This window comes from Macroventuria anomochaeta (assembly GCF_010093625.1).
Source record: "Macroventuria anomochaeta strain CBS 525.71 unplaced genomic scaffold BU25scaffold_20, whole genome shotgun sequence".
In the NCBI taxonomy this organism is placed as follows: Eukaryota; Fungi; Ascomycota; class Dothideomycetes; order Pleosporales; family Didymellaceae; genus Macroventuria; species Macroventuria anomochaeta.
Genome location: NW_022985381.1, coordinates 367,394 through 392,792, shown reverse-complemented (window position 1 = coordinate 392,792; position 25,399 = coordinate 367,394). Strand labels below are relative to the sequence as shown.

Here is a 25,399-nt window from a genome sequence, read left to right as displayed (position 1 = left end):
TCTTGATGCAAAAGGCGCTGCACTTACTCCAAAACGCCGGCGTGACGTACTTACATAGCGACTTCCTTCATGACATCGTACCCAACAACAAAGTCAACACGCTTAAGCGCCTGCTCTGAATACAACGCTTCCACCGTGCCGCATTCTGATGGTCTCTCTGGCCGCCATAACGTGCAGTGCTCGCGCAAGAGCTTGCTCAGAGTAGCCCTTTCCGTCAACAAACTCTCGCTTAAGCGAAGACAGATTGACTTGCCACCCGATGGGCATACGTCTCCTCAGCTCTTCCTCGACCTTGTTTGTCTCGTCCATCAGCTCCTTCGAGCTCTGACCCTCGCCCTGTGCGACTGCATCCATTGTTGAAGCAAGGAATAGGCGGATGGCTTCGTCGACATGCGATTCGTCGGCAATAGGTGACAATGAAAGCTTGGCCAGCGATTCTGTGATACGGATGATGGCTTCCAGCTGACGAACAGTAATTGGAATGCTGCTTCGCTGGTTCGCGTTCATCTCGGATGCGTGAACTTGCCGCCTAATGCTGACAAAGTGCGAGCTCAACTTTTCGGCAGCCTCAGGCGAGAGACGGGGCGCACATTTCTGCCTGCAGTATGTAATGTAGCGCTTCATCTTCTCGATCGGGATCTCAGCTTGGATAGTCTCCTCGACACCTCGTCCACCCATAGCGATACCCATGACGTGCTTGGCAATTCTCTCGTCGCGGCCACGATCGTGTTCGTCTCTGACGATGAAGATCATGTCGAAACGCGACAGAATGGTGGTCTGGAAGTCGATGTTCTCGCCAGGAGTCTTCATATCGTCGTAGCGTCCGAAGATAGGATTGGCAGCTGCCAGTACTGATGTTCTCGAGTTCAGAATTGTTGTGATACCAGCCTTGGCAATGGAAATGGTCTGCTGCTCCATGGCTTCGTGAATCGCCACTCGATCTTCGTCCCTCATTTTGTCGAACTCATCAATACAAACAACACCACCATCTGCTAGCACCATAGCACCACCCTCGAGGTAGAACTCGCGTGTAGTGTGGTCACGTTGAACAGACGCTGTCAGGCCAGCTGCAGACGATCCCTTTCCGGATGTGTAGATGGCAATCGGTGACACCTTCTCAACGAACTTCAGCAACTGAGACTTGGCTGTACCGGGGTCTCCCAGAAGTAGAACGTTGATATCGCCACGAAGTTTCATGCCATCCGGCAAGATCTTCTTGGAGCCACCCATCAGTAGACACGCAATGGCCTTCTTGATGTCCTCGTTTCCATAAATTGAGGGCGCAATGCACTTGGCGAAGACCGAGTAGATGTCCGGTCTTCTGCTCATCTCCAAAAACTCCTGCTCTTCCTCTTCTGTGAACACAGCGTTTCCCTTGTTCGTATGGTCGACGTCTGTATGGATGCCCACTGCACGGATGTAGGGGTTGCGGATGGCGACTGCGGCGCTGGACGACTTCTTCGAACCCTTCTGCTGGTAGATCGAGAAGATACCCATGACTGTGCATCGTGCACCCGGAACGACTCTGTTGGCGAGGTATCGGTCTGCCGAAATCATGATGTGTCGAGGTAGCTCTCCTACAGGCACCTGGTCAGGTGCTTCTTGCAACTTGAGCACTTGCTGGTCAATGAACTGGCAACGCTCGTGCATGACGTAGTATGGATCCAGAGGGCACTTGTCGTCGCCCTCACCTGCCTGTCGTGCGCATGTTCGTGGGAGCGAGACACCAGCGAAGCCGCCTGATACAGGGATCATCTCTTCGTGCTGACAGTTTCGGCATCGAATGGCCAGTGCTGTGGATTTCGAGGAGAGTGTGGAGGCGCCGATGATGATACCGGGTATGCGGACAAGATGCGAGACGTTGTTCGCTGTGAGATCGCGGATGGAGAGCTCCGAGGCAGACGAGTGAAGCAGTAACTGGTGTTCAGGCAACTTGATGTTTCGTTGTGAGGGATAGACAATACGTTGTGTGCATGTCTTGAGTGCTGCTTCGAACTATTCGAGTTCAATAAATGTATCTCAGAGGATGGTGATAAGCTCACAAGAGGTATGATTTCGGCAGGGTCTTGCTGAAGCTTGTGCGCAAGCTCTTCGTCGTACGAGATCAAGTGTGCAATGTCGATATTGCAGTAGTACTGTTTTACGAGTACATTTTCGCGAATTTGGTCTCTGTAGAGGAAGACGTTGTCGAGATGGAAATCCATGATAAAGTCGACCAGCTGTTGCTGGACACGCGAAGGGGAGGTGCCATCCTGACGTTCATTGCCCGCCTGGCTGCCAAAGATGCTAATCGAGTATGCCGTTTGCCTGTCCGTCATGGTGTATGCTGTGGTGTATGAAGGGTCGAGCGGTCGAAAAGTGGGCGGTTGATGCGCGTGTTCCCCTGGCGACGCGTTTTCGCGTTTTGCGCTAAGAACCAATTAAGTCTCTAAGCGGTTAGCACTTCCCCACGTCGAAGCTCTCGCAACTTCCTTCACGAACATTAAAACACCCATCATCATCAAAATGCTGGCACGTTCGACATCATTGGATCGACTCGAGACAACGCAAAATCCACAGTTCCGCTCCGTATGCTCTGTTCTGGCACCATGTTTAGATGCCCCACCGTGGACGCCCCTGATAAACAACAGCCCTTGACAACACGCAATTTCTGGCTTGCAACTTCTCTGAGCAACCCCAAGCCATATGCAACAGCAATATGATGAGCCACCGCCTCTGTCAGGAGAATTTTCCTTGACCATGGGAATACTATCGCTGCCCAGGTGGCGCTGCGGTGTCATTACGTTGGTCGTAAAGAAAACCTGTTATCATGTCAATAGTTCCAGTTGTACTCCGCGAAGACGTTTCGGAAATGGTGTCGTTGTGTTGAAAAACGAGCTCACGGTTCTTGTATCTTCATACAAGATCAGAGCTCTTGATCTCTTGCAGTGTACCCTTGCCCCTTGCCCATTGACGGAGTCTACGATTCTTGACTAGGATCCAGACACCTACGATCATTGAGGAACTTCAGAAGAGATGGCTTGGTGTACGATCTGGAAGCGGTGGCGATATCTGCACACGGCGGTGTTTGTCTCACATCAGGAGTGGCACTGACGTACCTACAATCTCCGTTGATCCCAAGTGATCCAAGACGACTTCCTGCATACGGGCTAGAAGATCGAACGCAATCAGGTAACGATCTCACTTGCATAACATCAGTCCAGGCTCCTGGAAGGGTGCACTTCGCCTATACCAAGACAATCATACTGCAAGCATAGATCCAATCAATGGCTGTCTTGGATAGCAAACAGAGTGAAGAGGATGTGCATTATTGGATTCTGCCGATGGATCGTTGGTACGTTCGAAGCTGCTAACACATATTGTCCTCTGGGACCCTCACATCATTGTCATGAGGGATGGGAATTTGCATTACCAAGTATTCTGACCTCTGACCTTTCCACCCTGATCGGTGACAGATGTTCCGAACATCAAGGGTATTGATTTTGGAGCAAATTTGCAGGAGAAAGTGCCTTCCCACCTGAAGACGACGCCGAACTCATTCAGTAGTGGTCAGCTTAGTTGGGCTCTTGGCGAATCCTCCTCTACCCGCTACACCCACCAAGCGCGCCTATACTGACAAGACTGCTTAGGCATTGGTAGTTCGCGACTACATTACGCCTCTCAAACTTGTGGGTCTCAATGTACTACACGTGGGGTCCTCTCTGACTGTCATTGACTGAGAACTTCATCAGGGTTTTCATTCTCTTGCATGTCTCGCGTACACCGTTCTCAGTAACCTTCAATTCGATTAACACGACGCTATCGACCAATCAGTCCACACCAGTTCCCTTACGCTATTGTCTCCAGGCCCTTGGTTCGCTGTCACGGCCACTTGCGATGCTACAGCAAAGATTCCGTCGGCAAGGTGACTGTAGCATGACTGGCTGGCCTATACTGCGGCGCAGTAACGAAACTCTGGAGTAGCATGCGGACGGTGATAGGACTGCTGATCATTGCTAGACGACCAGCTTCGCCGTGCACGCTGTGGGCGATGCCCGTCGAGGTACGTCGAGCTCAGTACAGCTGGTCGTGTGCTCTTCTACTTTCTCAAATCCCGCTGTGCAGCATATCAGCGATGTGTTTCGACTTCGCAACACTAGCAAGGCGCAATGCGCAGTCCATCGACCCGTGACCACCACGCTGAACTTACCTTCTAGATGCTGTCCAGGGCTACTGATCATCACGATCAATAATGTTCATAACCCAAACAGTGCAAGGCAAACGTTCGCAAAAGAAGGATGCTACATAGCAAAGCCGGCAGTCGGCACCAAATCGCGTGGCCAATTACTTGTCCTTCAGAGAGTGCAGGTTTCCGCTCGCATTTCATTGAAAAACAACACCATACAAGAGCATCACGAACACCCCGTGGTGGAGTATCCACCTCCCATTGGTTCCTGTCGATCCTTGTATTAGGCTAGTGCCGAGAGTGCCAGGGGCGGAACCCCAAGCGATTCCAAGCTTGGCGATATGGCGCCAAGTGGATACTTTCATCCTACATGTCAGCGGAACTACGAATGGGACTATCACCAATCTCTGGCAACCCGAGAGATTGTCTGGAATGCGAAGTCACCCCCGTTTCCAAGCGGCCAAGGGTGGTCGCCTCTCTCTTGCACAGGCTTCAACCGTTTTTGGACTCCTACCGCTTGCCTGGGATGGCAAACCGCAGCGCACATGAGACAACTCTATCTATTGATTGGATTATGGTCCAAATGTGGCGTTTGAGTGGTTTATGGTGTGAGGATGGTGAGCTCTGCACGTGTGAGAAGCTGGGTGCTATATAGAGTGCACCTCGTTCCTGGCATAGAGCAGTCATCCAGCCGTCGACCAGCCAGTCCACCGGGACCTTCGACAAGTTCAGATCCGTCAAGATGCCTGCCCTTCCGCAGTTCGACTATCTTTTCGCCATCGGTACCCTCTTCGCATTCCTTGATGCATGGAACATTGGTAAGTCGTCTTAACTCGTCACTCCGCTCACTGCTGAGATGTGACCATCTCCTAATTTCGTAGAGCACAGTTGACTGATTTGCTTCACTAGGTGCCAATGATGTGGCCAACTCCTTCGCGACTTCGGTCGCCTCACGCTCGCTCACTCTCAAGCAAGCTATGTGCATCGCCTCCGTCATGGAGTTCGCCGGTGCCATGCTTGTAGGTTCTCGTGTCACTGACACCATCCGTACCAAGGTCATCTCTATCTCCCTCTTCGAGGAAGACCCCTCCGTTCTCATGCTTGCCATGGTCTGCGCCATCGTCGGTTCCGCCACCTACCTCACCATTGCTACCAAGTTCACTATGCCTGTCTCGACTACCCACTCCATCATGGGTGGTGTCATTGGTGTCGGTATTGCTGCTGCTGGACCTCAGGGTGTCAACTGGTCGTTCAAGGGTGTTTCTCAGGTTTTCGCGGCCTGGGGTATCGCTCCTGGTATTTCTGGAGCCTTTGGTGCCATCATCTTCTTGATCACCAAGTATGGCGTGATGAGACGCAACAACCCCGTTAAGAAGGCCTTCATCATGGTTCCTATCTACTTCTTCCTCACCTCCTTCCTCCTGGCTCTACTCATTGTCTGGAAGGGCGGATCCGCTAAGATCAAGCTCAGCGACTACGAGTCCGTCGGTGTTGCCTTCGGTGTCGGTGGCGCGGTCGCTCTCATTGTCGCTATCTTCTTCATCCCCTTCCTGCACCGCAAGATCATCAAGGATGACTGGGAGCTCAAGGGCTGGGAGGTCATCAAGGGACCTCTCCTTCTCAAGCGCCCTGAGCCTCGTGAGCGTCCTGAGGGTGTCACCGCCGGCCACATCCCCGACTTCTACGAGGGTCATTTGACCGCTGAGCAGCTCGAGGCTAAGCGCGCCAACGAAGGCATTGTTGCCCACCACCACACCGTCGATGACCTCGAGAAGGGTGGTCCCCACGTCTCGCAGTCTAAAATGGACCGCAGCGACTCTGACATCACTCCTATCCCTGAGCCCACCACCGCTGTCATCAACGACCGTCCTCTTCGCCAACTCTCCAAGCCGAAGAAGACTCCACCTCCCGGTGCCTGGTACACTCCCGCTGTTATGTGGTACTGGGTCAAGTACGCCGCTCTCCACGGTGTCGAGCAGGATGTCGTCGACCAGCAGAAGCACAAGGACTTCCTCTCTGGCGACATCGAGAAGATCCATGCTACTGGCGAGCACTACGACAACCGCGCTGAATACACTTATTCGTTCCTCCAGATCATGACTGCCTCGACTACCTCATTCGCCCACGGTGCCAACGATGTGTCGAACGCCATCGGCCCTTACACCACCATCTACTTCATCTGGTCCACGTGAGTACTCCCCATCTCAAGAACATCAACACGCCTCATACTAACATCTCCCAGCGCAAAGATCTCCTCCAAAGTCCCCGTCCCCCTCTGGATCCTCGCCTTCGGAGGAGCCGGTATCGTCATCGGTCTCTGGACATACGGATACAACATCATGCGCGCGCTCGGAAACAAGATCACCCTGCACTCCCCCGCTCGCGGTTTCTCCATGGAACTCGGTGCCGCCGTCACAATCATCATGGCCACCAAGCTCGCTCTTCCCGTCTCCACAACGCAGTGCATCACTGGCGCGACTGTTGGTGTCGGTCTGTGTAACGGCACCTGGAGGACCATCAACTGGCGCATGGTTGCGTGGATCTACATGGGTTGGTTTGTTACGCTGCCTTGTGCTGGCTTGCTGTCTGGATGCTTGATGGGTATTATTCTCAATGCGCCGAGGTGGGGTGGTGGTGTTTAAGATTGTTGAGTGAAGGGAGAGGGAGTGTGGTAATGTGTATACGAAGGATGGCTTGCTATGTTTTACGCTCGCTTGTTGTTTGAAGGGAGATTGTTTCTGCTTGTCAAAAGTCGGCTGGATACCACCTAGAATTTTCAATCATCATCGCTCTTTTCGCCACCAGGGTAGATGATCCTCTCTTAAGCGTACATGCGTCCATCCACCAGCGGTTCAACTTCGTTGCTCGAGAAGGCGCAATGCCCGATGCCGTCCACACCAGTACTGACAACACCCCACTGCACCTTTTGCTCAGACAACGCACCATCTTTAGCTTCAGGATACTGCGCAGGGTGACAAGCTGCACTTATAGCTAGACTACAACTTCCTGCGAGAGGCATGCCGGTTTTGTATGGTATGTACCCGAAGCTAACGACTGCTGCAACCATGAAAACACCCAGTATAATGACCACTAGCATGGCAATTGGCGAGTAACCGCACATATTCGTTGCACTTTGGTAGAGTCCATACCGATTGTACTCATCCATAGCCACCACAAAGATGCTCTGTGAGACTAACCAATGCAACGTACCACTCAACACAACGAGCGGAACCCCAAAGCGATATGGCAATTGGAGGAAGTAGGTCGATCTTTGCAAGCCAGAGGGTGTGCGCGAGACGCGGAGACCTTTCCGCTTGTGTGCGTAGGACGTCCATTCATAACCCAATAGCATGGCGGTGAACATGCCATTGTAAGCGAAATACAGGAATGACAAGATAACCTGGGGAAGGTTGGCTATCAGCACAAGGCCAATCATGTCGGTCGGGAAACCATCTCCCCCCTTGATCAGAGCACGTGTATCGACGGCACCAAAACCAAGGCTGAATATGGCGGTTGAGCTGATTGACGCGTAGTTGCCGATTGCTTTGCTTCCCCAAATGAGAAGGATCATGATGATGATCAATGCTGTCGCGAATCTAGTAGCACGTTAACGTGAAAGTTCAGCTGTGTAAGGTGGGAGGCATTACAAGCCAATAGTGGTTGCGCGGCGCTTCTTGCTTGTAGTATCTTTCCACCGCCAGCGTTGATCGTGCCATGGCTTTGCACCCGCGTCGTAGTCTGTGCTACAGTCTTGCAAGCTAAGTAAACTCAGGTTGGTGGTCGCCGGATCATTCTCATCGAGAAAAGATGCGACCGCATCGCCCATGGTCAGAAGTGGGTCGTCTTTCGTGGAATAAATCACAAACCACATGAGCACAGCTTTGACTACCTTGGTGTTAGCTTAAGACTCAGCAATTGACCGGGGGAGACTAGCACTTCCAACCACTAGCGTTAATACTTACAGAGGTTGAGAACGGTAACAATTGTTGCAATCACCGGGCTGAAATGAAGCCTGCAACGTGGGATGGCTGGCTCACTGAGGCAGTATTTGACCGGCCACCGGGATTGGCCACAAAGATTCATGCGGTACGCGGGACAGATGTTACCCACTTCCCATGTCTGAGGTGCATTCTTGATATCTTGGACTCTGTTCGCACATGGTGATTTTGGGTCATACCCAACGCCTGAACAAATCCAGCTATAGGATTCGGGAGCGTCGTCTGGATCTGTCCCGTAACTTGCCGAAAAGCCACTGGCCCAATATACATTGGTGTTGTTGAGTAAGGTCAGGCTCCGGTTGTAAGGGCTCGTGCTGGCTTGCGCGTTGTCCATCACAAGCAGAACGTTGCGTCTATCAGACTGAAGTGCGGTTGCATACTCAGCCAGGCATTCAGCAGGTTCCAGCCTATTCAGTGAGCCATTCTTTGACTGGCTCCATAATGTTATCAGTGGGTCAAAATATCCAGAGGGCGGCGAGGACGTGTAGTACGATTGCCAGTCAGACTTATCGGTACAGTTTCGACATTCTGGATCATCCAAGAAGGCCTCACTAACCAGGTACACTTTGTAACTGTTTGTGGATACGGACGCGTACACAGCCGAATTGTAACTGACCATCGCTGTCAGCAGTCTTCAGCTGAGGGTTCTGGGATGCTTACAAGAGATGCAGAGGTACAGAACTAGACCCTAGCAGAACCCACATCCATAATCTGCGTCGGCTGATGTGCTTCAGATTTCGAATGCTCGGAACACCAACATCGAGCCAAGTTCGTGCCGCGTGAGCTTTATCAATGTCTGCTCTAGTAGGAGCCGATAGGCATTGCATGCAGTAGTTGCTACCGCTAAGAAGTATAGTGCTCAAGATGTTTATGAGTATGTGGATTCCACGGTTGAGGGTCTTAATGTGTCCGCAGTCCCCTTCGCTCAAACTACCCGCTGTCTTCTTGTATATGGTCGAGCCCCAGATGGTTACGGTCATGTTGATCAAGAAGACGATAGCAGCCCACGCTGCGAAATGTAAGGCGCCAAATCTCCATCCAGTGAACTGTGACTTATAGTGATGAGTCCAGGTTGGCTTTCCAAAGCCGCCCGGTACGGTACGTTTGGAGGGCGGGGCTGAGGGATAGCTTGAATCCTTGGTCGAGCGGTCGTTGTTACTTTCAGCAGTCAATTGCGCAAGCTCCGTCGTGTCTGCTCCATTTGTTTGACGATAAGCGATACGTGTATGTCTGAAAGCTGCTACGAAGTTTGTGGCGGGACTCAGAATGCGATTGGCCATCTGGACAGGAGAATTCCAAATGGAAAATTGACACCGTTATAGATGGCTTCGTTGATGGAAATATATGCTGAGTCTAGGCGATGCGAGATTAGGCTGCGGTCAAGCGCGTGGCACAACATTGACCCCTGCCAGTTTTGGGGGCCGAAATTCTGGAACCCACAATTGCAGTTATATACAGCCCTAAGGAAGTGTGATCGATAGAGACCAAGCGCTTGCCGGTATACCCTAACAAAAAAGTGCAGGTAAGACGCCGAGTGCTCTGCCCCGGAGCAACATATCTGGGGAATTGCTGTTTTCTGCTCGAGTTGTCTGGCAATGCCTAGTAGGACCTCGGTAAAGCTGAACACGCGATAGAAGCGCCACATCGAGGTGAGAGAACGGGGAAAGGCGCTTCGCTATACACTTGCTTACCATAACTGTATCAATCACACTTAAGCTGCCATATTTGGAGCTGGACTGAGGCATTGGTGGTAGTCAAACGTTAGGCGCAATATTTCGCCGAAGACGAAGAGTGATCGTTGGAGTCCGCGTGTTCCGGTGTGGTGGTGTACTTGCAGGCCTCCAAAGCCTGTTCCCTGCTCATTTTGGGGGCGCGTAGAGGCGAAACGTGTGATCCTGTAAGCAAAGTTGCGCCGCGACAAGGGCTGCAACGTCAGCAACGTCATAGGTGATCTTTCGATCTGTAGAGAGCACAAGCGACGCTCGTCCTTTGACAGCCTACGTCTGTGGCCGAAAGTTAGGCCACCTCACTGTTCGCACCTCATGTGTGTTTTGCTACTTGCGAGCCTCCATCATTGACATCGACGCCATCCTGGCTTCCTCACGCGACATAATGCGCGATCAAGGGATCACGTTGTATTGTTGAGCGTGCGAGTCGGTTCGAGGCCTGCTCCGAGAACATGAAGCGCGACGTGAGTAGCCTGTAATGTTGAGTGAAGTTGGAGTGGTGGAGGAAGCGGAGGTCTGTCGTATCAACTAATCAGGTGGAACCGGAGGTTTGGCTCTTTTTCTACGCTTCTCCCAGACTTCTTTCTACGAAGTACACTCTTACTTCGAGTCATGAACACAGACGAATTATTTGACGACATCGCTAGGTGGACATGAGAGAGCACGTTCTACCGAAGCTTAGCAGCTAGATATTGCCAATATCTCAAAGCTCTCCTCTCATCCGTGCCTTACGTTTTGTACACACGAAGCTCGGGCCGGCTCCACATTCTCGAGCTGCAAGTCATCGTACAACCGGCAACATGACACATATGCGTATCCCTACATACAATCTCATGACCTCTAATTGTATCGACGACCTTTCCTGATGAGCAATGCGAAGTATGACTTGGCGTCAGTGCCTGAGCGAACTTTGTCGTCAAAGGTACAGGGAGTGTGAGAGTCGCATATGGGCAGTGTAACAACGATGAAAATGGCAGCTTGCATCAAATCACACAGATCGCACACTCTATCAACAAGAACGCCTTGTTCCATCATGTCGCAAACATGCCTTCACAGAAGCATACCAAAGCTCTTATAGCAGGTGGCAGCGTTGCTGAGCTTACTCTTGCAAACGTCCTCGAACAACTTGGAATCGACTATTTGGTCCTGGAGAAGTATTGCAAAAACCGCTCCCTTGGTGCAAGCATCGGCATCTTCCCGAGCGGCTTTCGTATCTTGGATCAACTTGGCTGCTACGGCGCAATCAAGGCCTTAGTCGAAGGCGCAGATGCTTTCGAAACACTAGCTATGAGGAACGAGCATGGGCAGATCATCTCAGGGGTCACGGGTGCTTTTATGCATTTCAACAAGCGGCATGTCGACTTATCTCGCGCGCGGTGCCAATACTAATGCAAACAGCCTTGGGTATGAGCCTATCTTTGTGGACCGCCAGATGAGACTACTGGTGAGGTCAAACTCATCACTGAAAGTGGAGATATTTTCTACGGTGACATCCTCGTTGGGGCCAATGGTATACACAGTACAATACGCCGCGAGATGTGGAGTCTCGCAGATCAAGACAGCCCTGGCTACTTCCTTATGAGCAACCCATCGGACGTACCAACCGAATACTGCTGCATATCTGGCATTTCGCACCCATCAGACAGGTTTTCGAAGTACTCTTCGCAAAACATAGGAGGCCGAAATTACTCGTACCCCATCGCCACGGGACCAAATCATCGCATTTACTGGTTCCTGTTCAAGAAGCTGCCCGACACGACTCGTGGACTCTACGAAAAGATTCCTCGCTCCGCAGAAGAGCAAAGAGACGCACTGGCTACTGAACAGGCGGAAGATCGTATAACGGACACATTGGCTTCCGGCAAACTATATGCGATGGGCACTACAGCAACATTGCAAGTCATTCCGGAAGCGGTGTTCAAGAAGTGGCATTACAACCGGATCATGACTATCGGGAATGCTGCCCACAAGGTAGGTTGAATAAACGCTATGCGGAGATTTCGAGCTGACGCTTTACACAGTTCAATCCCATCGGCGGCCAAAGCGGAAACAGCAGTCCTCGCAGACCAGCTTGACAAACTCCTCAACGGCGAAGCCAAAACTCACAGCTTCACTGACGCAGACATCACCCACGCCTTCCAAGAAACCCAACGCATCCGCTTCCCCCCACGCCACCAAATTCGTCAAGCACTCTCACCAAATGCGAAGCCTGCAAGCCATGGACACTATCTCTTCGAAATTCGTCGCAAATTACATCATGCCGCTAACCGGTCCGGAGAAAGTCATAGAGATGATATGCGAGGCTCGCGTGGAGCTGCGAGGGTTGAAGCGTTGCCGCTTCCTGTGCGACCGCACTCTGATCTTTGGGACGAGCGACAGCCGAGCTTGGTCGACTGGAAACGTATTGGCTTTTTTGCCTCGGTGGCGCTTGCTGCACTGGCAGGTCTTGCGGCAAGGAATGTGCGACTTCCTATCGCTTCCCTTCCAGATGTTCTCCTGGGCATTCAGCCGAAGGCCTGATTCATCAGCCGCTGATGTTCTGATATATTGGACATCACCGTACTTGATTTAGAATGTCCATGTGGATGGGTAGGTGCAAGTGTATCCCCAGGTTACAGAGGCTTCGATAAAATGCCAACTAAAGTCGGGACAATTATAGGTTTGCAATGTTGAAGAAGAAAGGTGTTAGAAACCCGTCTCTCGAACTTCAAAAAGGACAGAGTAATGCAAGAAGATCATACACAATTTGAGTACGCACACTATATCCAATCAATCACTGACACACCTTGTGCCGCGAACCATCACACCCACCCCTTATCTACCAACCCACTACATCTACCAAGGCAGCGCACTTCCATACCCAGCTCTTGAAAACACCCCCCGTTTTCTCTCTTGTTGCTTCGTCCAGATTCCTCAAGCCCTTCGACACTCCGTTCAACCGTGATACTACCCATCCGCCTCACCGCCTCCTCCCCAAAAGCCTCAATACTCATATCCGTCAACACCAATCCCGGATGCCCCACATACGCACACACCCACTCTTCCTCCATATGGATCCTCCTCACCACCCAGTTCAGAGTAGCCTTGCTCGCACCGTACGGCGATAAGTTTCCAGGAAGGCGATCTTGGGCGGAAATGCTGTCGATGAGCGTGCTGAGGGCGAGGAATTTCGGGGAGGCGGAGCGTTTGAGGAGGGGAGGATGGCTTGGAAGAGGAGGATGGAGCGATGGTGTTGATGGCGAAGTGCTCGCGGAGGGCGGAGGCGGAGTTTAGGAGATGGGGGCGGAGGAGTGGGCGATTCCTGCGTTGGCGATTAAGGGGTCGGTTTCGGACTTCAGGTCCTATTTGACAAGGATGAGGTTGGAGCCTTCGGCCTTGGGTAGTGCCTCGAGGATTGGAGTGGAGTTGGTCATGTCGCGGACAGCGGCGATGACGATGCAGACACGGCACGAGTCAGTACCTATATTCAAGAGACAAGGCAGATGCATTGATAGAGACACCGACCGTCGCCACGCCCGTCGAGTAGTGGGCATGAACGCTCCTGCCATATAACTAAGCTTAGCCGACGAAGTGATGTGGCCAAAGGACTGAACATTGGCTTCTTCTTCTACTCCGCGGACTGACCATTGACAACAATCGAGTGATTTGTGAAAAAAAAACGACCGAGAGATAAATCACCTCGAATGAGAAGATTGCAATATGGCCAATAAGAGAACAGAATGTGCTAGGCGATGACTGTGATTCATTAGTAGATCGCAGGTAGATCGTACCCGCAACCCACATCAGCACGACGCTGAGACATTTATCTCGTACAAGCCGCTAGCGAACGAACGAGATGCCAAAAGGTCGAAACTCGCGGAAAAGTAACCTTACTAGGAGTGGTGGCTCGGTTGACGCGAACAGTTGTTGCCGTGAAGGGACCATTTGAGATACTGGATCATTTAGCGTGGGCCTTTGCTACGAACAACAGCGCACAGGAAGGCACGAGACGATGAAAAGGCGACATTCTGGACTGGAGAAGAGGAATGAATGACTGACGGACGTCGAAGTTGCAGGCGAGATTGAGCAAGTATTTGCACGTGACTGTGACCCCCGAAATGCCGACTGGCCGATCGTGAACTTCGACATTGAACTTTTGGAGAACTCCACGCGCCAGCCATCAACCCTCGCAACGCCGCCATGGCTACCCCACGATCTCTCGCAGCGCCCTTCAGCGTGACACGGCTCGCTGCATCATCGCTATCCACCCTGCGCCCCGAAGTCTGCCGATTCGCAACGCCAGCATACCAGACAATCCGATGCGCAACGACATCAAAAACGCAGCCCGCGAAGAAGAAGAAGGCCCGCAACACCTTCCGCCAATATGACCTGAAGAAGACCGAGCAGTTCGCCCTTGTCGACGCAATGCAGTACATCCGCGCATTCGAAGTCGGGCGGAACCCTTCATCCTCCAAGTACGAACTGCACGTGCGCCTGCGCACCCTCAAGAACGGCCCTGTAGTGCGCAACCGATTACGGCTGCCGCACTCGGTCAAGACAGATCTGCGCATCTGCGTCATTGCGCCCGCGGACTCCAAGGCTGGGCAGGAAGCGCGGTCAGCAGGTGCGACGCTGGTCGGCGAGGAGGAGATCTTCAAGCAGGTCCAGGAGGGCGTCATCGAGTTCGATAGGTGTATCTGCCACATCGATTCGCTGCAGAAGCTGAACAAGGCGGGCTTGGGAAGGTTGTTGGGTCCTAAGGGGTTGATGCCCAGCACGAAGACTGGCACCGTGGTGACGAATGTTGGGCCAACTGTGAGGAATATGGTTGGTGGTAGCGAGTACAGGGAGAGGCTGGGTGTGATTCGCATGGCGGTCGGACAGCTTGGCTTTACTCCTGCGGAGATGCAGGAGAACATCAAGTCGTTTATGGACGCTTTGAAGAAGGATGTCTCCCAGTTGCAGGACCGCGTGTCGAAGGAGATTCACGAAGTGGTGAGTTCATCTGGAAGAATGGCTTCCCCTTGTTAAACATGCTAACAGAGCGATAGGTCCTCAGCTCCACAAACGCACCAGGATTCACACTAAACGGCGAGTTCAAGGGCCCCAACTCAATATCACCCGCCCTCCTCACCGGCCCCTTGTAAATTTCGTGTAGCTTTTCCGTTGTACAAACAATGTACCATATCAACGCCACCGCTATGCTGGTATCATGGTTAACCCTTCATCTCGTCTTCAGTGTCTTGAGCACCTTGACCGCCTCCCCTGACTCCTCCATATCAGCATATATCTTCATAATCTGCATCACCCTCCCCGATCCATCCGTCCCTGCCCTTTTCGCTTGCTGCAGCGCCGTGCTCAAGTCAAGCAGCAACGTACTACGCACCTTGTTCAACCTCGGTGTCTGCGCCACAACAAACGGATGCTCTTCCAGCCCCTTGACCGCCTCCTTGACTAGCCTATACTGCACAACATTCCTCCTCAACCTCGCAGTGCTCGTCCCATACTGTGCGTCCCCCTCCCCCTCCCCCTCCTCCTCCTCATCCTCGCTCTCACTACTGTCATCACTCAGATCCCCCTCCCTCTGCCCACTAACAGCAACGTCCTCCTCACACTCCCTCAACCGCTCCTCAACCTCCACCAACCGTCTCCCAATCTCAATCTTCAACCTCGCTTGTCTCCTCTCTTCCACTAACCGCCCAACTTCCTCCTCTCTCTGCCTGACCAACGCTTCTAATTGCTGCACCTCCTTCCCAAAACCCAGCAACCCTACCCTGACGCCCTCGACTTTTTCTTCGCCTCCTCGTAAGCTGTTGCCCAGTGTCAGGAAGTCGGCATAATTTGCGTTCACCAGATCGAGGAGCTCTCTGCTCAGGAGCTGGGATCTCGAGCGCAATTCCGAGCGCAGGTCTTCGAGCGTTTGGTGCCGGTTGGAGAGGGTCGAGAGGTAGGCGCTCGGCGTGAAGTCTGGTTGGAGGAAGTCTGAGCGTTGTAGTGGCTTCGCAAACGGTAATGTGTCGAGGTTGTCTTCGTCTTCATCGGAAGAGTTGAGGGCGGACTCGGTGCGGGAGTCTGGGATCTATATGGGCGGGTCAGTTGCATGTCTGTGAGGAGTGTGAGTAGCTTACATAGAATTGGCTCATTTTGAATGTGTTGAAGGCGACACGATCATGTGAGGCCTCTACGGTTTGGATGGTTAGACCGCTCCACGCGACACGTACAGCAGTCGCGTTGTCCAAATAAAGTTACCCAGGTCCGATAAGCTTATCGCTTCCGAACCGCGGCAGGGCCTCGGAACCATGCACACGCTTTGTGACGACACATTACCAAGCAGCACGCCCCGCCGTGGGGCACTACGTCGGCTATGTCGCAATTCGAAGTGCATCCGGCATTTGCCCTGATCCTCTCCTTCCTGTACACCCCCTAACCATAGACTGCTCTTGAGCATTACCATTGCCTCGGTATAGAAAGGTGTAAAGAGACAAAAATATGGCCCCGCTTCCCCAGCCCGACCTCCCCGAGCCCGCGCACCCAACCGTCGATTCGATGTTGAGCCGCAAGTTTGGCAAGGAGGTTGCGAACTACTTCTCTGGTACATGCACTCAATCCCAGCTCAGCTGTACATTTATGAAGACGGAACTGGATACTGACTACTCCAGGCTCCCCGTTGAACCGCGTATCCTTCCTGCGCCCCGACCACACCTTCCTCTCCTCAGCGCTGCGCCACTCCTCCGCAACGTTCATCCTGTTCAAGAACATCGAGCCGCTTGTGTCCTCGCCCACGTCACTCGCGCGTGTTTCTTACGCCGACGTCGAGCCCATCATCGGCAAGGATATTTTTCATACCACGGAGGAGGATGTTATTGCGCAGTACAACTCGGACCTGTATATCCCGCAGATAGTGTTTTTGGGGCTGGATGAGCGGAAGGAGGGGTTTGTGTATAAGGAGCATTACAAGGGGCAGCCGTGGTTTGCGGTCGATGTCACGCCCAAGGGGAGTGTCAAGGAGGAGGCGGAGAAGCTCATCTCCAGGCTTCAAGGGAAGGGGCTGGACTTTAGCAAAGGGAGGATGCACCTCTCCCTGCCCGCAGAAGAAGGTCAGTACCACGCCCTCCTAATCCTCGTCAGCGAAGAGTCTTGTGCTGACATGCTGTGTTAAAGCGGCTATATACGCCGAAGCCCGCCACCTCCTCGACTGGAACGCACGCAACCCCTTCTGCGCCTCCTGCGGCTACAAGACGCTCTCTGTAAACGCAGGCTTCAAGCGCACCTGCCCGCCAAAAGACATTGCAGCCGCAGTCAACAGCTCGACCCCCGGCGAGCGCCCGCCCTGCGCTACACGCACCGGCGTATCAAACCTGTGCTTCCCGCGCACCGATCCCACGGTCATCATGGCTGTCGTCAGCGCAGATGGCAAAAGAGTTTTGCTGGGCAGGCAGAAGAGGTGGCCGCAGTACTGGTACAGCACGCTCGCCGGCTTCCTTGAGCCGGCGGAAAGCGTCGAGGAGGCCGTGCGCCGCGAAGTCTGGGAGGAGTCCGGTGTGCATCTTGGGCGCGTCGTGATTCACTCCACGCAGCCGTGGCCGTACCCAGCGAATCTGATGATTGGCGCTATCGGACAAGCGATTCCAGGGGGTGAGACGGTGCATCTGGGTCACGATGCAGAGCTCGAGGATGCGAAGTGGTTTGAGCAGGATGAGCTCAGGGAGGCGCTGCGGGTAGGGACCAGTGGACTGGGCGAGGAGCCGGGGCCGGAGTGGAAGGAGGGAGGCTTGAGGTTGCCGCCCAAGACAGCGATTGCGTATCAGTTGATTAGTGCGATGGTGAATGGGTTTGCGAGCGGGTCGCCTATGATCTGAGCTTCAGTTCACGAAGCCGGTGTGGAAGATAGGCGTTGGAGTTGAGGGGAGGGTACAGAGTAGACGTGTAGATGGCAACATAGTCGTGTTGCACAAGTTCTACAAGTTCTACAAGTTCTACAAGTTCTACATCTACGGCAGCACAATGTACTTCCTCAGAGGCTCCGGTATCGCGCCATACAGCTTCTTCTCCTCCAGCCACTTCTTCGAAAAGAGCCTGTCGGCGTACCGGTACGCGCCATCACAGAGCAACGTTACGACTGTGCTGCCCTTCCCCAGCTTCTCTGCAACCTCCTTCGCAGCCACGACGTTCAGACACGAACTCGCGCCCAGATACAACCCCTCCTCGTCCAAGCACCGGTACACCATCTCAATCGTCTTCTCGTCGCTGATGTGCAACGAACCGTCCAGGAGGTCGATATCCGGCTTGAGGTTGTCTGTCACGCGCCCCTGCCCGATGCCCTCGGTGATCGAGCCACCCTTGCGCTCGGCCAGCTTGCCGCCGGACTGGATGTAGCTGTGCAGCACGCTTCCCGGCGGGTCAGCGAGAAAGGACTTGACGCGCCCACCGCTCTTCTCTTTCAGGTACCGCGTTGTTCCAGCGAGCGAGCCGCCCGTCCCGGTTGCGCAGGTAAACGCATCGATCTTGCCGCCTGTCTGGTACCAGATCTCCGGCCCCGTGGTCTCGATGTGCGCTTGTCTGTTCGCTACGTTGTCGAACTGGTTTGTCCAGACGGCGTTGTCCAAGCGTTCGGCGTGACGCTTGGCTTGGTGGTTGTAGTTCTCCGGGTTGTCAAACGCCACCGCTGGCACGGGGTAGACCTCCGCGCCCAGGAGTCGGAGCAGGTCGATCTTTCCCTGGGACTGTGTGTTGGGCATGTAGATGACCAGCTTGTAGCCTTTGGAGCGGCAGACGTGGGCCAGCCCGATGCCCGTGTTGCCGGCCGTGCCTTCGATGACGGTACCGCCGGGCTTGAGGAGGCCGGCCTTTTCGGCGTGTTCGACGACGAAGAGCGCGGCGCGGTCTTTGACGCTGCCGCCGGGGTTTTGGAATTCCGCTTTGCCCAGGACGTTGCAGCCGGTTTCTTCCGAGAGCTTTTTGAGGCGGATGAGGGGTGTCTTGCCGATTGCTGTAGGACTGATTAGGTCAGTTCACGTGAAGGAGTGAGGTGAAGGTACCGTCAAGGAAGCCCCGCTGTCCAATGCCTTGAGATTTGGAGATACCAATTGCTGTCTGGTGGTTGGCTTCAAAGGAGACGGCCTCAGCGCGGAGAAGCGCTGAGGCCGCGAATTGACGCGCTGCTGTCCTGAACATTGTGTGTGCTGAAGGGAGTGGAGGCGTGGTGTTGGAGCTCGAAGTATGCCAAAGCTGTCGATGACATCGGCGAATCAGACCTCGGGACTACTGCGACGACCCGATGTCGCCATTCCGCGAGCTGGCGTCATGCTTGCCACGGACACGGAAGCCCACCCACACGGCTACAGCAAAAACCTTGAATTGTGTTTGGAAAGCTCTGCAACGTCAGTAGTGTGGTAGGTCGTGCTTTGTAGTACAACAAACAATCAGTGAGGTCGACAGCTCACGTGCAACAATGTCGCCGCTCCAGTCGAGGGCGGCGTCTCGGGGGCGGGGGGGGGGGGTCCCGATCAGGCTTAGCGTTCCGCCGCCTGCGCGAGTAAACAACAAACATGGGATGAGACCGCCGTAGATACCAACGCCGCAACAACCATGCCGGGGAGAACGTCGACGCGCTCGACGCGCACAACACGCACAACACGCGCAGCTGCCGGCACAAAATCTGCGCGGTCTTCGGCTATCGAAATACCCGACGAAGGACCCGTCACCTCGCTGCGCACTCAGATCGTGCAGGTATTCAGCGATGCACAGAAGACAACGGCAACACAGCGCAAACTAGTAGTCACTCTACGGAAAATACAAGAAGCATGTTGCTTCGAGCCCCCAGTCAGCTCCAAGAAGGGCAAGAAGGGCCGGGAAGAAGAGCACGAGGATTTCGACGAGGATGAATTCAACCATGAGGTGGTGCGCAGCGTGCTGCGCGTCTTGAACGTAAAGAAGAGCGAGCCCGCCGGTGACCGCGTCATTCGCTTTCTCTGCGCCTTCCTCAAACATGCGACAGAGAAGGACTACAGGAACTTCGCAGCGTCAACGGAGAACGAGAACGAACAGGTCGAGACGCCCAGCACCCGGCTCAACACGCAGATCCTCAAAACCGTCCTCCGACTTCTCCAATCGAAAGACAAAACCATCCGGTTCCGCGCGACTCAGACCGTGACACAGCTGCTCAACTGTCTTGAGCAGATCGACGACGACGTCTACGCTCTCATCAGAGTCGGCCTGTCAAAGCGCCTGCGAGACAAGGAGACGTCTGTGCGCGTGCAGGCAGTTCTGGGCCTGGGGCGTCTCACGGGCAACGAGGATGAAGAGGAGGAGGAGGAGGACAGCGATGACGAGGCAGGCAGCCTTCTCGACAGGCTCGTTGCTGCCATGGTCAATGACCCAGACGCCCAAGTACGACGCGCCATCCTGTCGAATATACCCTTCTGGCCAAACACGTTGCGCTTTCAACTGGAGCGAGCACGAGACTTGGACCCCGCTACACGACGGATTGTCTACGCCCGGATTCTACCGACCCTGGGTGACTTCCGTCATCTCTCGCTAGTCGAGCGTGAGAAGTTGATTCGCTGGGGTCTGAAGGACCGAGACGACGCCGTGCGGAAGGCTGCAGCACGGTTGTTCTATGAACGCTGGATCGAGGACTGCGCGTCCAAGCGTGACACACGACCGGAGGAGGAAAAAGTGCCAGGCACCACCGCCCCGCCAAATCGCGAAGCCTTGTGCGAGCTCTTGGAGCGCATTGATATCGTCCACTCGGGCGACGATGAAGGCATGGCGCATGATGCTATGAAGGAATTCTGGGCGGGAAGACTTGACTACCGCGAGGCCGATTTGTTTGACAATGACTTCTGGCTGAACTTGGATCCGTCAGCAGCCTTTGTGGTGCGTAGTCTGAATGACTACTGCCAGGATACCGACGACGATCGCGAACGAGAGATGATCCAAGACAAATTGCCAACCGTCACGAATTTTGCTGTCATCCTCCAAAAGACGCTCAACACCGTCATGCAGACTGTTGAGAAAGGTGCGCTGATGGATGAAGACGACCCTGAAGCGGACGAGGTACAGGAGTTGATCGAGGATTGCACTTTTGTCGCTAAGCAACTCCTGCATGTCGCTCTCACACTCGACTACTCAGACGAAATGGGAAGAAGGCAAATGTACAACATCACGCGAGAGGCGCTAGCCCAGCCTGGACTTCCGGAAGACTGCACGAAGCTTGCTATCGAAGTGCTACGTATCGTATGCGGTAACCGTGGCGAATCTGATTTTTGCGCTGTTGTCATGGAGGCCATCCAAGAAGTGCGTGACACGCTGCTGGACGCGGATGACAACACGGCTGAGGTTGGGGATGATGTAGAGAGCTTTCACTCTGCACACTCAGAGACTAGCAGCCCTCCTCCAGCTGGTAAGGAGGTGGCGAAGCCAGCAAAGGAACTCAGTCCCGAAGAGGAAGAGGAAAAGCGGATTCGCGAGATCATGGTCTACTCCAAGTGTCTGCACATTGTCCAGTGTACGCTTCAAAACGTGACATGTGACCTGGAATCAGACACCAACCTGACCAGCATGTTGAACACACTGATCATTCCTGCTGTCCAGGCACGCGAAGCCATGATTCGTGAGCGTGGCGTCATCTGCTTGGGAATGGCCGCTCTCCTTAGCAAGGTATTTGAGAACGACCCAGGTGTGTACACCGATATGCTAACGATCGTAGGATCTTGCCGCGAACAACCTTGACCTTTTCTTCCACTGTTTTACCAAGGGTCATGACCAACTGAAGGAGATCACGCTACAAGTCCTTGCGGATGTCATCATCACACACCCGCATCTCATTGCACCGCCCGTGCCCGATCCGGACACTACAGAACAATCCGAGTTACCAGAGCACAATCCCCGACTGAAGCCGCTCGTCAAGGTTTTGCTCAAGGGCATTCATTCCGAAAACACACGAGTCGGTCACATCGCCTGCGAAGCAGCACAAAAGCTTGTTCTACACAATCTTCTGCCCGCCGAAGCTACCGCGGAGATTGTCAAGAACTTCACGCTATTGTACTTCGATCCCGATGGCACCTCGAACCCTGGAGTAAGACAGGCGCTGAGCTACTTTCTTCCGGTCTTCTGTCACTCAAAGGTCAAAAACGCGCAGCTCATGGCGGGCGTTGCCGTGCCAATCATCTCCAAACTTCTCGTCATGCGTGACGAGATTGAAGATGACGAAGATGCCGAGATGGTCGGCTGGCCTGTCATCACCGCGCATCTATCGGAATGGACAGATGGCCGTAAGGTCGTCGGTCAGACAGAACTGGGCCTTGACGGAAAAATGAGCTCGAGCGCAGAATCCGAGGTTCCTCACATCGCCCTTGCCGTTGACATCCTCGAGCGCGCTCTCACTAGCACATGCTCGAAGGACGAACGCAAACCACTTCTTTCGCTACTGACCAAGCTGCACATCTCCTCATCCGCACCAAAGAGAAAGGAAGGCGAGACCACCGACAACGAACTCCTCGACACCCTCCAAGAACTCGTCTCAGAAGCAGTAGAAGACAAGATCGGCGTGGACGCAACACAACGCAACGCCCTCGTTAAACTCGAAACCACGCTCACCAAGCGCCTAGGCGATGCAGCGAACGCCACAGTCGTCCAGGAGGACCGCGAAGACACAGTCACACCCGAGACTGCCAATCCTCGCGAAACGCCCGCTGAAGAGCCTCGCTCAAGTGTCGCTCCGTCCGTTGATGGTAGTGAGATGGATGTTGATGAGGACGAGGATACGATGTTGGCAGGCATGCAAGGCGAGGGCACACGTATGCCACTCGAGGCTGATGACAGCGCCGAGGACGACGACGAGAGTACGCCGCGCGCTACAAGAGAAGGGACGGAGAAGACGGAGGCGGATATTATGGATGAGTTGCTTGCGAGTGATGAGGAAATGACCATGTAAAATGTCATGTCGATATGTATTGATGACTTGGTGTTGTTTTGGCTGGCGTTGTTGGTTTCGGTTCTGCGGTCTTTCGTTGATACCCCATCGATACCTAGGGTGGGTCGCAATGCATGTAACGATGTTCTTTCGATTGACTATTCACTGCCTCGACGTCTCCTCTCCTGCTTGAACAGCCTGCGCTGCTTCTACCCACGACTTTCTAGTGATCGGATCTATTCTCTGAAAATCACCGAAGCGCTCCGCGCACGCCTTCCAACCTTCTAACACCTACCACCACATCTCCAAGACACACCGTATTGATCAGCCCACAGCCACAGCAGCCACGCTTTACACAGCCGCTCCTGTGCTTGCTCTCCCTACGGTTATCGGAGTAATTCGCACATCCCAGCAGCAGATCATCCTTCATCTGAAACCTGAAACAAGCCTTCATCAAACCACGGCCCCGGCGCGGCACTTGATACCCGCGTAAACACTCATCTCCACACAAACACCCATCCGGTCAGATGTCTGCTGCCAATCTAGGCAAGCGTTGGCAGTCTAATAGCTGAACTGTGACCTGACGGTCGAAATTTCCAAACATGAAACATCGACAGGCTACGATAGGGAGGCGAAGACCAAGCTTTGCGCAAGCTATGAGGGGCGTTTGGAACAGATTGCGAGCTGACGCAGACGAGAGATGTGCACGCGAGAGCAGGAACGATGATGCAAAGACGTCGTGAGCGACTTGATGTTGCTGTTACGCGCTCCGCACCCCGTGGATGGAGCACAGGATCGATTGTGTTCTTGCCGCAAACCGAGCGCTCATCTCTGCCAGCTTGACGATAGCTTTTCCGAGCTGCAGAAATTGTGGGAAATGGGATGAGATGGATCGACCCCAGGATCAATGCGCATGGGCGCAGGCACCCCGTGCCCACATCTTCATATACCCTCAACGCCGCGATTCGCAGGTTCCCCAAGTCTTTCTTCAGTCACTCTTTCAGTCTCTCGTTTCCAACTTCAGTCACTCGTTCCTGCTGAGCAGGTTTCTAATTCGCAATGCACTTCTCTTCCTTCCTCGTCGCGGCCGTTGCCGTTCTGCCTACCGCCGTCTTCGGCCAGCTTTCGGGCAAAGTTGGACCTCTGACTACGCATGCTGCTAAGACCAAAGTCAAGACTTGCAATGTCTTGAACTATGGTGGCAAGGCTGACAAGAGTACCGATCTTGGCCCTGCTCTCTTGAAGGCCTTTGCGGCCTGCAAGACAGGTGGTACCGTTGTTGTCCCATCTGGTAACTATGCTATGAAGACGTGGGCTACATTTGAGGGCGGTAAGGCATGGGCTTTGCAGCTTGATGGTATCATCTACCGTACTGGTACCGATGCGGGTAACATGTTGTTCATTCGCAACGCAAACGACTTTGAGATGTTCAGCAGCACTGGCAAGGGTGCTATTCAGGGTGAGTGATATCATGTGTTCGGTTTGGGATGTATTTGCTAACATGACATTTCAGGTCTTGGATACGAAGACCACAAGAACGGGAAGCGGAACGGCGCTCGCCTCTTGCGTGTTGAGAAGACCAACAACTTCTCCGTCCACGACATAATCCTCGTCGACGCACCCATGTTCCACTTCGTCATGAACACCGTCACCAACGGCGAGGCCTACAACATGGCCATCCGCGGCGGCGACTGGGGCGGTCTCGACGGCGTCGACATCGTCGGCACAAACGTCTGGGTCCACGACGTACGTTCCCCGTTTCCTCACAAATTACCCACTCTCTTCCAAAAATCCTCCAACTAACATCCTCAGATCATGGTCACAAACAAAGATGAATGCGTAACGGTAAAGTCGCCCTCCACCAACCTCCTCATCGAAAACATCTACTGCAACTGGTCCGGCGGGTGCGGCATGGGCTCGCTCGGCGCCGACACAGCCATCTCCAAGATCCAATACAAGAACATCTACACCTGGAAATCCAACCAGATGATGATGATCAAAGCCAATGGCGGGTCGGGCTACCTCGAAGACGTGGTACTCGAGAACTTCATCGGCCACGGCAACGCGTACGCATTCAACATCGACCAGTACTGGTCGTCGATGAGCACGATTGCCGGCAACGGCGTGCAGATCAGCAATGTGACGGCGAAGAACTGGCGCGGCACACAAGCCAACGGTGCGCAGCGCGGGCCGGTAAAGGTTGTGTGTGCGGACAAGGCGCCTTGCACCGACATCGATGTGAGCGACATCCAGATGTGGACCGAGACGGGCAGCAAGAACGTGAACTTGTGCCGCTCGGGCCATGGCTCCGGCATGTGCTTGAAGAGCGGCACGGCGAGCTATGCGCAGGTCACCCAGACCGTCACCACAGCTCCTACTGCCTACTCGGCTGCCAGCATGGCGGACAACCTGGAGACTGCTTTTGGCACGGTGAGCAGCATCCCCATCCCGACGCTGCCGGCGTCGTACTACCCCAACACGCCGCCTATCAGCAAGCTTGCTGGCCAGTGAGTGCATGTGTTGCGATGGAAAGGTGGGGTGGGATGGGAGAGGTCGGGGGGCTTCTTGTGTATATAATTCTCGGTTGAAGTGTGTCACTTCATGCGCATCAATC

The 25,399-nt window shown here is 53.9% G+C and overlaps 11 protein-coding genes across 11 annotated transcripts; 6 read left to right on the top strand and 5 right to left on the bottom strand.

The window, feature by feature from the left end:
- Positions 1–26: 26 nt before the first annotated feature.
- On the bottom strand, positions 27–2,340 carry BU25DRAFT_440636 (DNA replication licensing factor mcm5). The gene is made up of 2 exons (XM_033709186.1): positions 2,043–2,340; positions 27–1,995 (listed from the first exon to the last, which is right to left on the bottom strand). Exons 1-2 carry the CDS (start codon positions 2,316–2,318, stop codon positions 103–105), a joined length of 2,169 nt encoding a protein of 722 aa, XP_033560850.1. The 5' UTR covers positions 2,319–2,340; the 3' UTR covers positions 27–102.
- A 2,518-nt stretch (positions 2,341–4,858) lies between these two features.
- On the top strand, positions 4,859–6,963 carry BU25DRAFT_369803 (phosphate-repressible phosphate permease-like protein). Its single transcript, XM_033703937.1, has 3 exons — positions 4,859–4,983; positions 5,075–6,353; positions 6,408–6,963. The coding sequence occupies exons 1-3, from the start codon at positions 4,908–4,910 to the stop codon at positions 6,805–6,807; spliced, it is 1,755 nt and encodes a 584-aa protein (XP_033560849.1). The 5' UTR covers positions 4,859–4,907; the 3' UTR covers positions 6,808–6,963.
- Positions 6,844–9,935, bottom strand: BU25DRAFT_411632 (uncharacterized protein). The gene is made up of 4 exons (XM_033706603.1): positions 8,824–9,935; positions 8,128–8,774; positions 7,813–8,050; positions 6,844–7,761 (listed from the first exon to the last, which is right to left on the bottom strand). The coding sequence occupies exons 1-4, from the start codon at positions 9,441–9,443 to the stop codon at positions 6,987–6,989; spliced, it is 2,280 nt and encodes a 759-aa protein (XP_033560848.1). The 5' UTR covers positions 9,444–9,935; the 3' UTR covers positions 6,844–6,986.
- A 999-nt stretch (positions 9,936–10,934) lies between these two features.
- On the top strand, positions 10,935–11,965 carry BU25DRAFT_459349 (FAD/NAD(P)-binding domain-containing protein; the record flags this gene model as incomplete). The annotated part of the gene is made up of 3 exons (XM_033710272.1): positions 10,935–11,266; positions 11,360–11,861; positions 11,912–11,965. The coding sequence occupies 3 exons, from the start codon at positions 10,935–10,937 to the stop codon at positions 11,963–11,965; spliced, it is 888 nt and encodes a 295-aa protein (XP_033560847.1).
- Positions 11,966–12,550: 585 nt separating this feature from the next.
- On the bottom strand, positions 12,551–13,178 carry BU25DRAFT_471635 (uncharacterized protein). Its single transcript, XM_033710823.1, has one exon. It carries the CDS (start codon positions 12,938–12,940, stop codon positions 12,692–12,694), a length of 249 nt encoding a protein of 82 aa, XP_033560846.1. The 5' UTR covers positions 12,941–13,178; the 3' UTR covers positions 12,551–12,691.
- An 856-nt stretch (positions 13,179–14,034) lies between these two features.
- On the top strand, positions 14,035–15,069 carry BU25DRAFT_411629 (ribosomal protein L1). Its single transcript, XM_033706602.1, has 2 exons — positions 14,035–14,864; positions 14,921–15,069. The coding sequence occupies exons 1-2, from the start codon at positions 14,070–14,072 to the stop codon at positions 15,014–15,016; spliced, it is 891 nt and encodes a 296-aa protein (XP_033560845.1). The 5' UTR covers positions 14,035–14,069; the 3' UTR covers positions 15,017–15,069.
- Positions 15,070–15,093: 24 nt separating this feature from the next.
- BU25DRAFT_491995 (uncharacterized protein) lies at positions 15,094–16,084 on the bottom strand (the record flags this gene model as incomplete). The annotated part of the gene is made up of 2 exons (XM_033711610.1): positions 15,998–16,084; positions 15,094–15,948 (listed from the first exon to the last, which is right to left on the bottom strand). Exons 1-2 carry the CDS (start codon positions 16,010–16,012, stop codon positions 15,094–15,096), a joined length of 870 nt encoding a protein of 289 aa, XP_033560844.1. The 5' UTR covers positions 16,013–16,084.
- Positions 16,085–16,245: 161 nt separating this feature from the next.
- On the top strand, positions 16,246–17,794 carry BU25DRAFT_92410 (peroxisomal NADH pyrophosphatase-like protein NUDT12). Its single transcript, XM_033712247.1, has 3 exons — positions 16,246–16,461; positions 16,529–16,966; positions 17,031–17,794. Exons 1-3 carry the CDS (start codon positions 16,359–16,361, stop codon positions 17,726–17,728), a joined length of 1,239 nt encoding a protein of 412 aa, XP_033560843.1. The 5' UTR covers positions 16,246–16,358; the 3' UTR covers positions 17,729–17,794.
- On the bottom strand, positions 17,670–19,250 carry BU25DRAFT_369789 (PALP-domain-containing protein). The gene is made up of 2 exons (XM_033703936.1): positions 18,908–19,250; positions 17,670–18,858 (listed from the first exon to the last, which is right to left on the bottom strand). The coding sequence occupies exons 1-2, from the start codon at positions 19,041–19,043 to the stop codon at positions 17,861–17,863; spliced, it is 1,134 nt and encodes a 377-aa protein (XP_033560842.1). The 5' UTR covers positions 19,044–19,250; the 3' UTR covers positions 17,670–17,860.
- Positions 19,251–19,441: 191 nt separating this feature from the next.
- On the top strand, positions 19,442–22,922 carry BU25DRAFT_411625 (uncharacterized protein). The gene is made up of 2 exons (XM_033706601.1): positions 19,442–21,530; positions 21,580–22,922. The coding sequence occupies exons 1-2, from the start codon at positions 19,458–19,460 to the stop codon at positions 22,804–22,806; spliced, it is 3,300 nt and encodes a 1,099-aa protein (XP_033560841.1). The 5' UTR covers positions 19,442–19,457; the 3' UTR covers positions 22,807–22,922.
- Positions 22,923–23,774: 852 nt separating this feature from the next.
- On the top strand, positions 23,775–25,375 carry BU25DRAFT_491991 (glycoside hydrolase family 28 protein). The gene is made up of 3 exons (XM_033711609.1): positions 23,775–24,244; positions 24,299–24,531; positions 24,598–25,375. The coding sequence occupies exons 1-3, from the start codon at positions 23,845–23,847 to the stop codon at positions 25,294–25,296; spliced, it is 1,332 nt and encodes a 443-aa protein (XP_033560840.1). The 5' UTR covers positions 23,775–23,844; the 3' UTR covers positions 25,297–25,375.
- Positions 25,376–25,399: the final 24 nt, after the last annotated feature.

Excerpts from the sequence above, each read along its gene's own strand:
- BU25DRAFT_440636 (XM_033709186.1), bottom strand. The coding sequence starts at position 2,318 with ATGACGGACAGGCAAACGGCATACTCGATTAGCATCTTTGGCAGCCAG. Across the intron at positions 1,996-2,042 it reads CTGCCGAAATCATACCTCTT|TTCGAAGCAGCACTCAAGAC; the intron begins GTGAGCTTATCA and ends GAACTCGAATAG.
- BU25DRAFT_369803 (XM_033703937.1), top strand. The coding sequence starts at position 4,908 with ATGCCTGCCCTTCCGCAGTTCGACTATCTTTTCGCCATCGGTACCCTC. Across the intron at positions 4,984-5,074 it reads CCTTGATGCATGGAACATTG|GTGCCAATGATGTGGCCAAC; the intron begins GTAAGTCGTCTT and ends TTGCTTCACTAG. Across the intron at positions 6,354-6,407 it reads ATCTACTTCATCTGGTCCAC|CGCAAAGATCTCCTCCAAAG; the intron begins GTGAGTACTCCC and ends AACATCTCCCAG.
- BU25DRAFT_411632 (XM_033706603.1), bottom strand. The coding sequence starts at position 9,443 with ATGGCCAATCGCATTCTGAGTCCCGCCACAAACTTCGTAGCAGCTTTC. Across the intron at positions 8,051-8,127 it reads TGTTACCGTTCTCAACCTCT|TCAAAGCTGTGCTCATGTGG; the intron begins GTAAGTATTAAC and ends ACACCAAGGTAG. Across the intron at positions 7,762-7,812 it reads CGCGCAACCACTATTGGCTT|ATTCGCGACAGCATTGATCA; the intron begins GTAATGCCTCCC and ends ACGTGCTACTAG.
- BU25DRAFT_471635 (XM_033710823.1), bottom strand. The coding sequence starts at position 12,940 with ATGGAGGAAGAGTGGGTGTGTGCGTATGTGGGGCATCCGGGATTGGTG.
- BU25DRAFT_411629 (XM_033706602.1), top strand. The coding sequence starts at position 14,070 with ATGGCTACCCCACGATCTCTCGCAGCGCCCTTCAGCGTGACACGGCTC. Across the intron at positions 14,865-14,920 it reads CGAAGGAGATTCACGAAGTG|GTCCTCAGCTCCACAAACGC; the intron begins GTGAGTTCATCT and ends ACAGAGCGATAG.
- BU25DRAFT_92410 (XM_033712247.1), top strand. The coding sequence starts at position 16,359 with ATGGCCCCGCTTCCCCAGCCCGACCTCCCCGAGCCCGCGCACCCAACC. Across the intron at positions 16,462-16,528 it reads GGTTGCGAACTACTTCTCTG|GCTCCCCGTTGAACCGCGTA; the intron begins GTACATGCACTC and ends TGACTACTCCAG. Across the intron at positions 16,967-17,030 it reads CTCCCTGCCCGCAGAAGAAG|CGGCTATATACGCCGAAGCC; the intron begins GTCAGTACCACG and ends GCTGTGTTAAAG.
- BU25DRAFT_369789 (XM_033703936.1), bottom strand. The coding sequence starts at position 19,043 with ATGTTCAGGACAGCAGCGCGTCAATTCGCGGCCTCAGCGCTTCTCCGC. Across the intron at positions 18,859-18,907 it reads ACAGCGGGGCTTCCTTGACG|CAATCGGCAAGACACCCCTC; the intron begins GTACCTTCACCT and ends TCAGTCCTACAG.
- BU25DRAFT_411625 (XM_033706601.1), top strand. The coding sequence starts at position 19,458 with ATGCCGGGGAGAACGTCGACGCGCTCGACGCGCACAACACGCACAACA. Across the intron at positions 21,531-21,579 it reads TGGCCGCTCTCCTTAGCAAG|GATCTTGCCGCGAACAACCT; the intron begins GTATTTGAGAAC and ends TAACGATCGTAG.
- BU25DRAFT_491991 (XM_033711609.1), top strand. The coding sequence starts at position 23,845 with ATGCACTTCTCTTCCTTCCTCGTCGCGGCCGTTGCCGTTCTGCCTACC. Across the intron at positions 24,245-24,298 it reads TGGCAAGGGTGCTATTCAGG|GTCTTGGATACGAAGACCAC; the intron begins GTGAGTGATATC and ends ATGACATTTCAG. Across the intron at positions 24,532-24,597 it reads CAAACGTCTGGGTCCACGAC|ATCATGGTCACAAACAAAGA; the intron begins GTACGTTCCCCG and ends TAACATCCTCAG.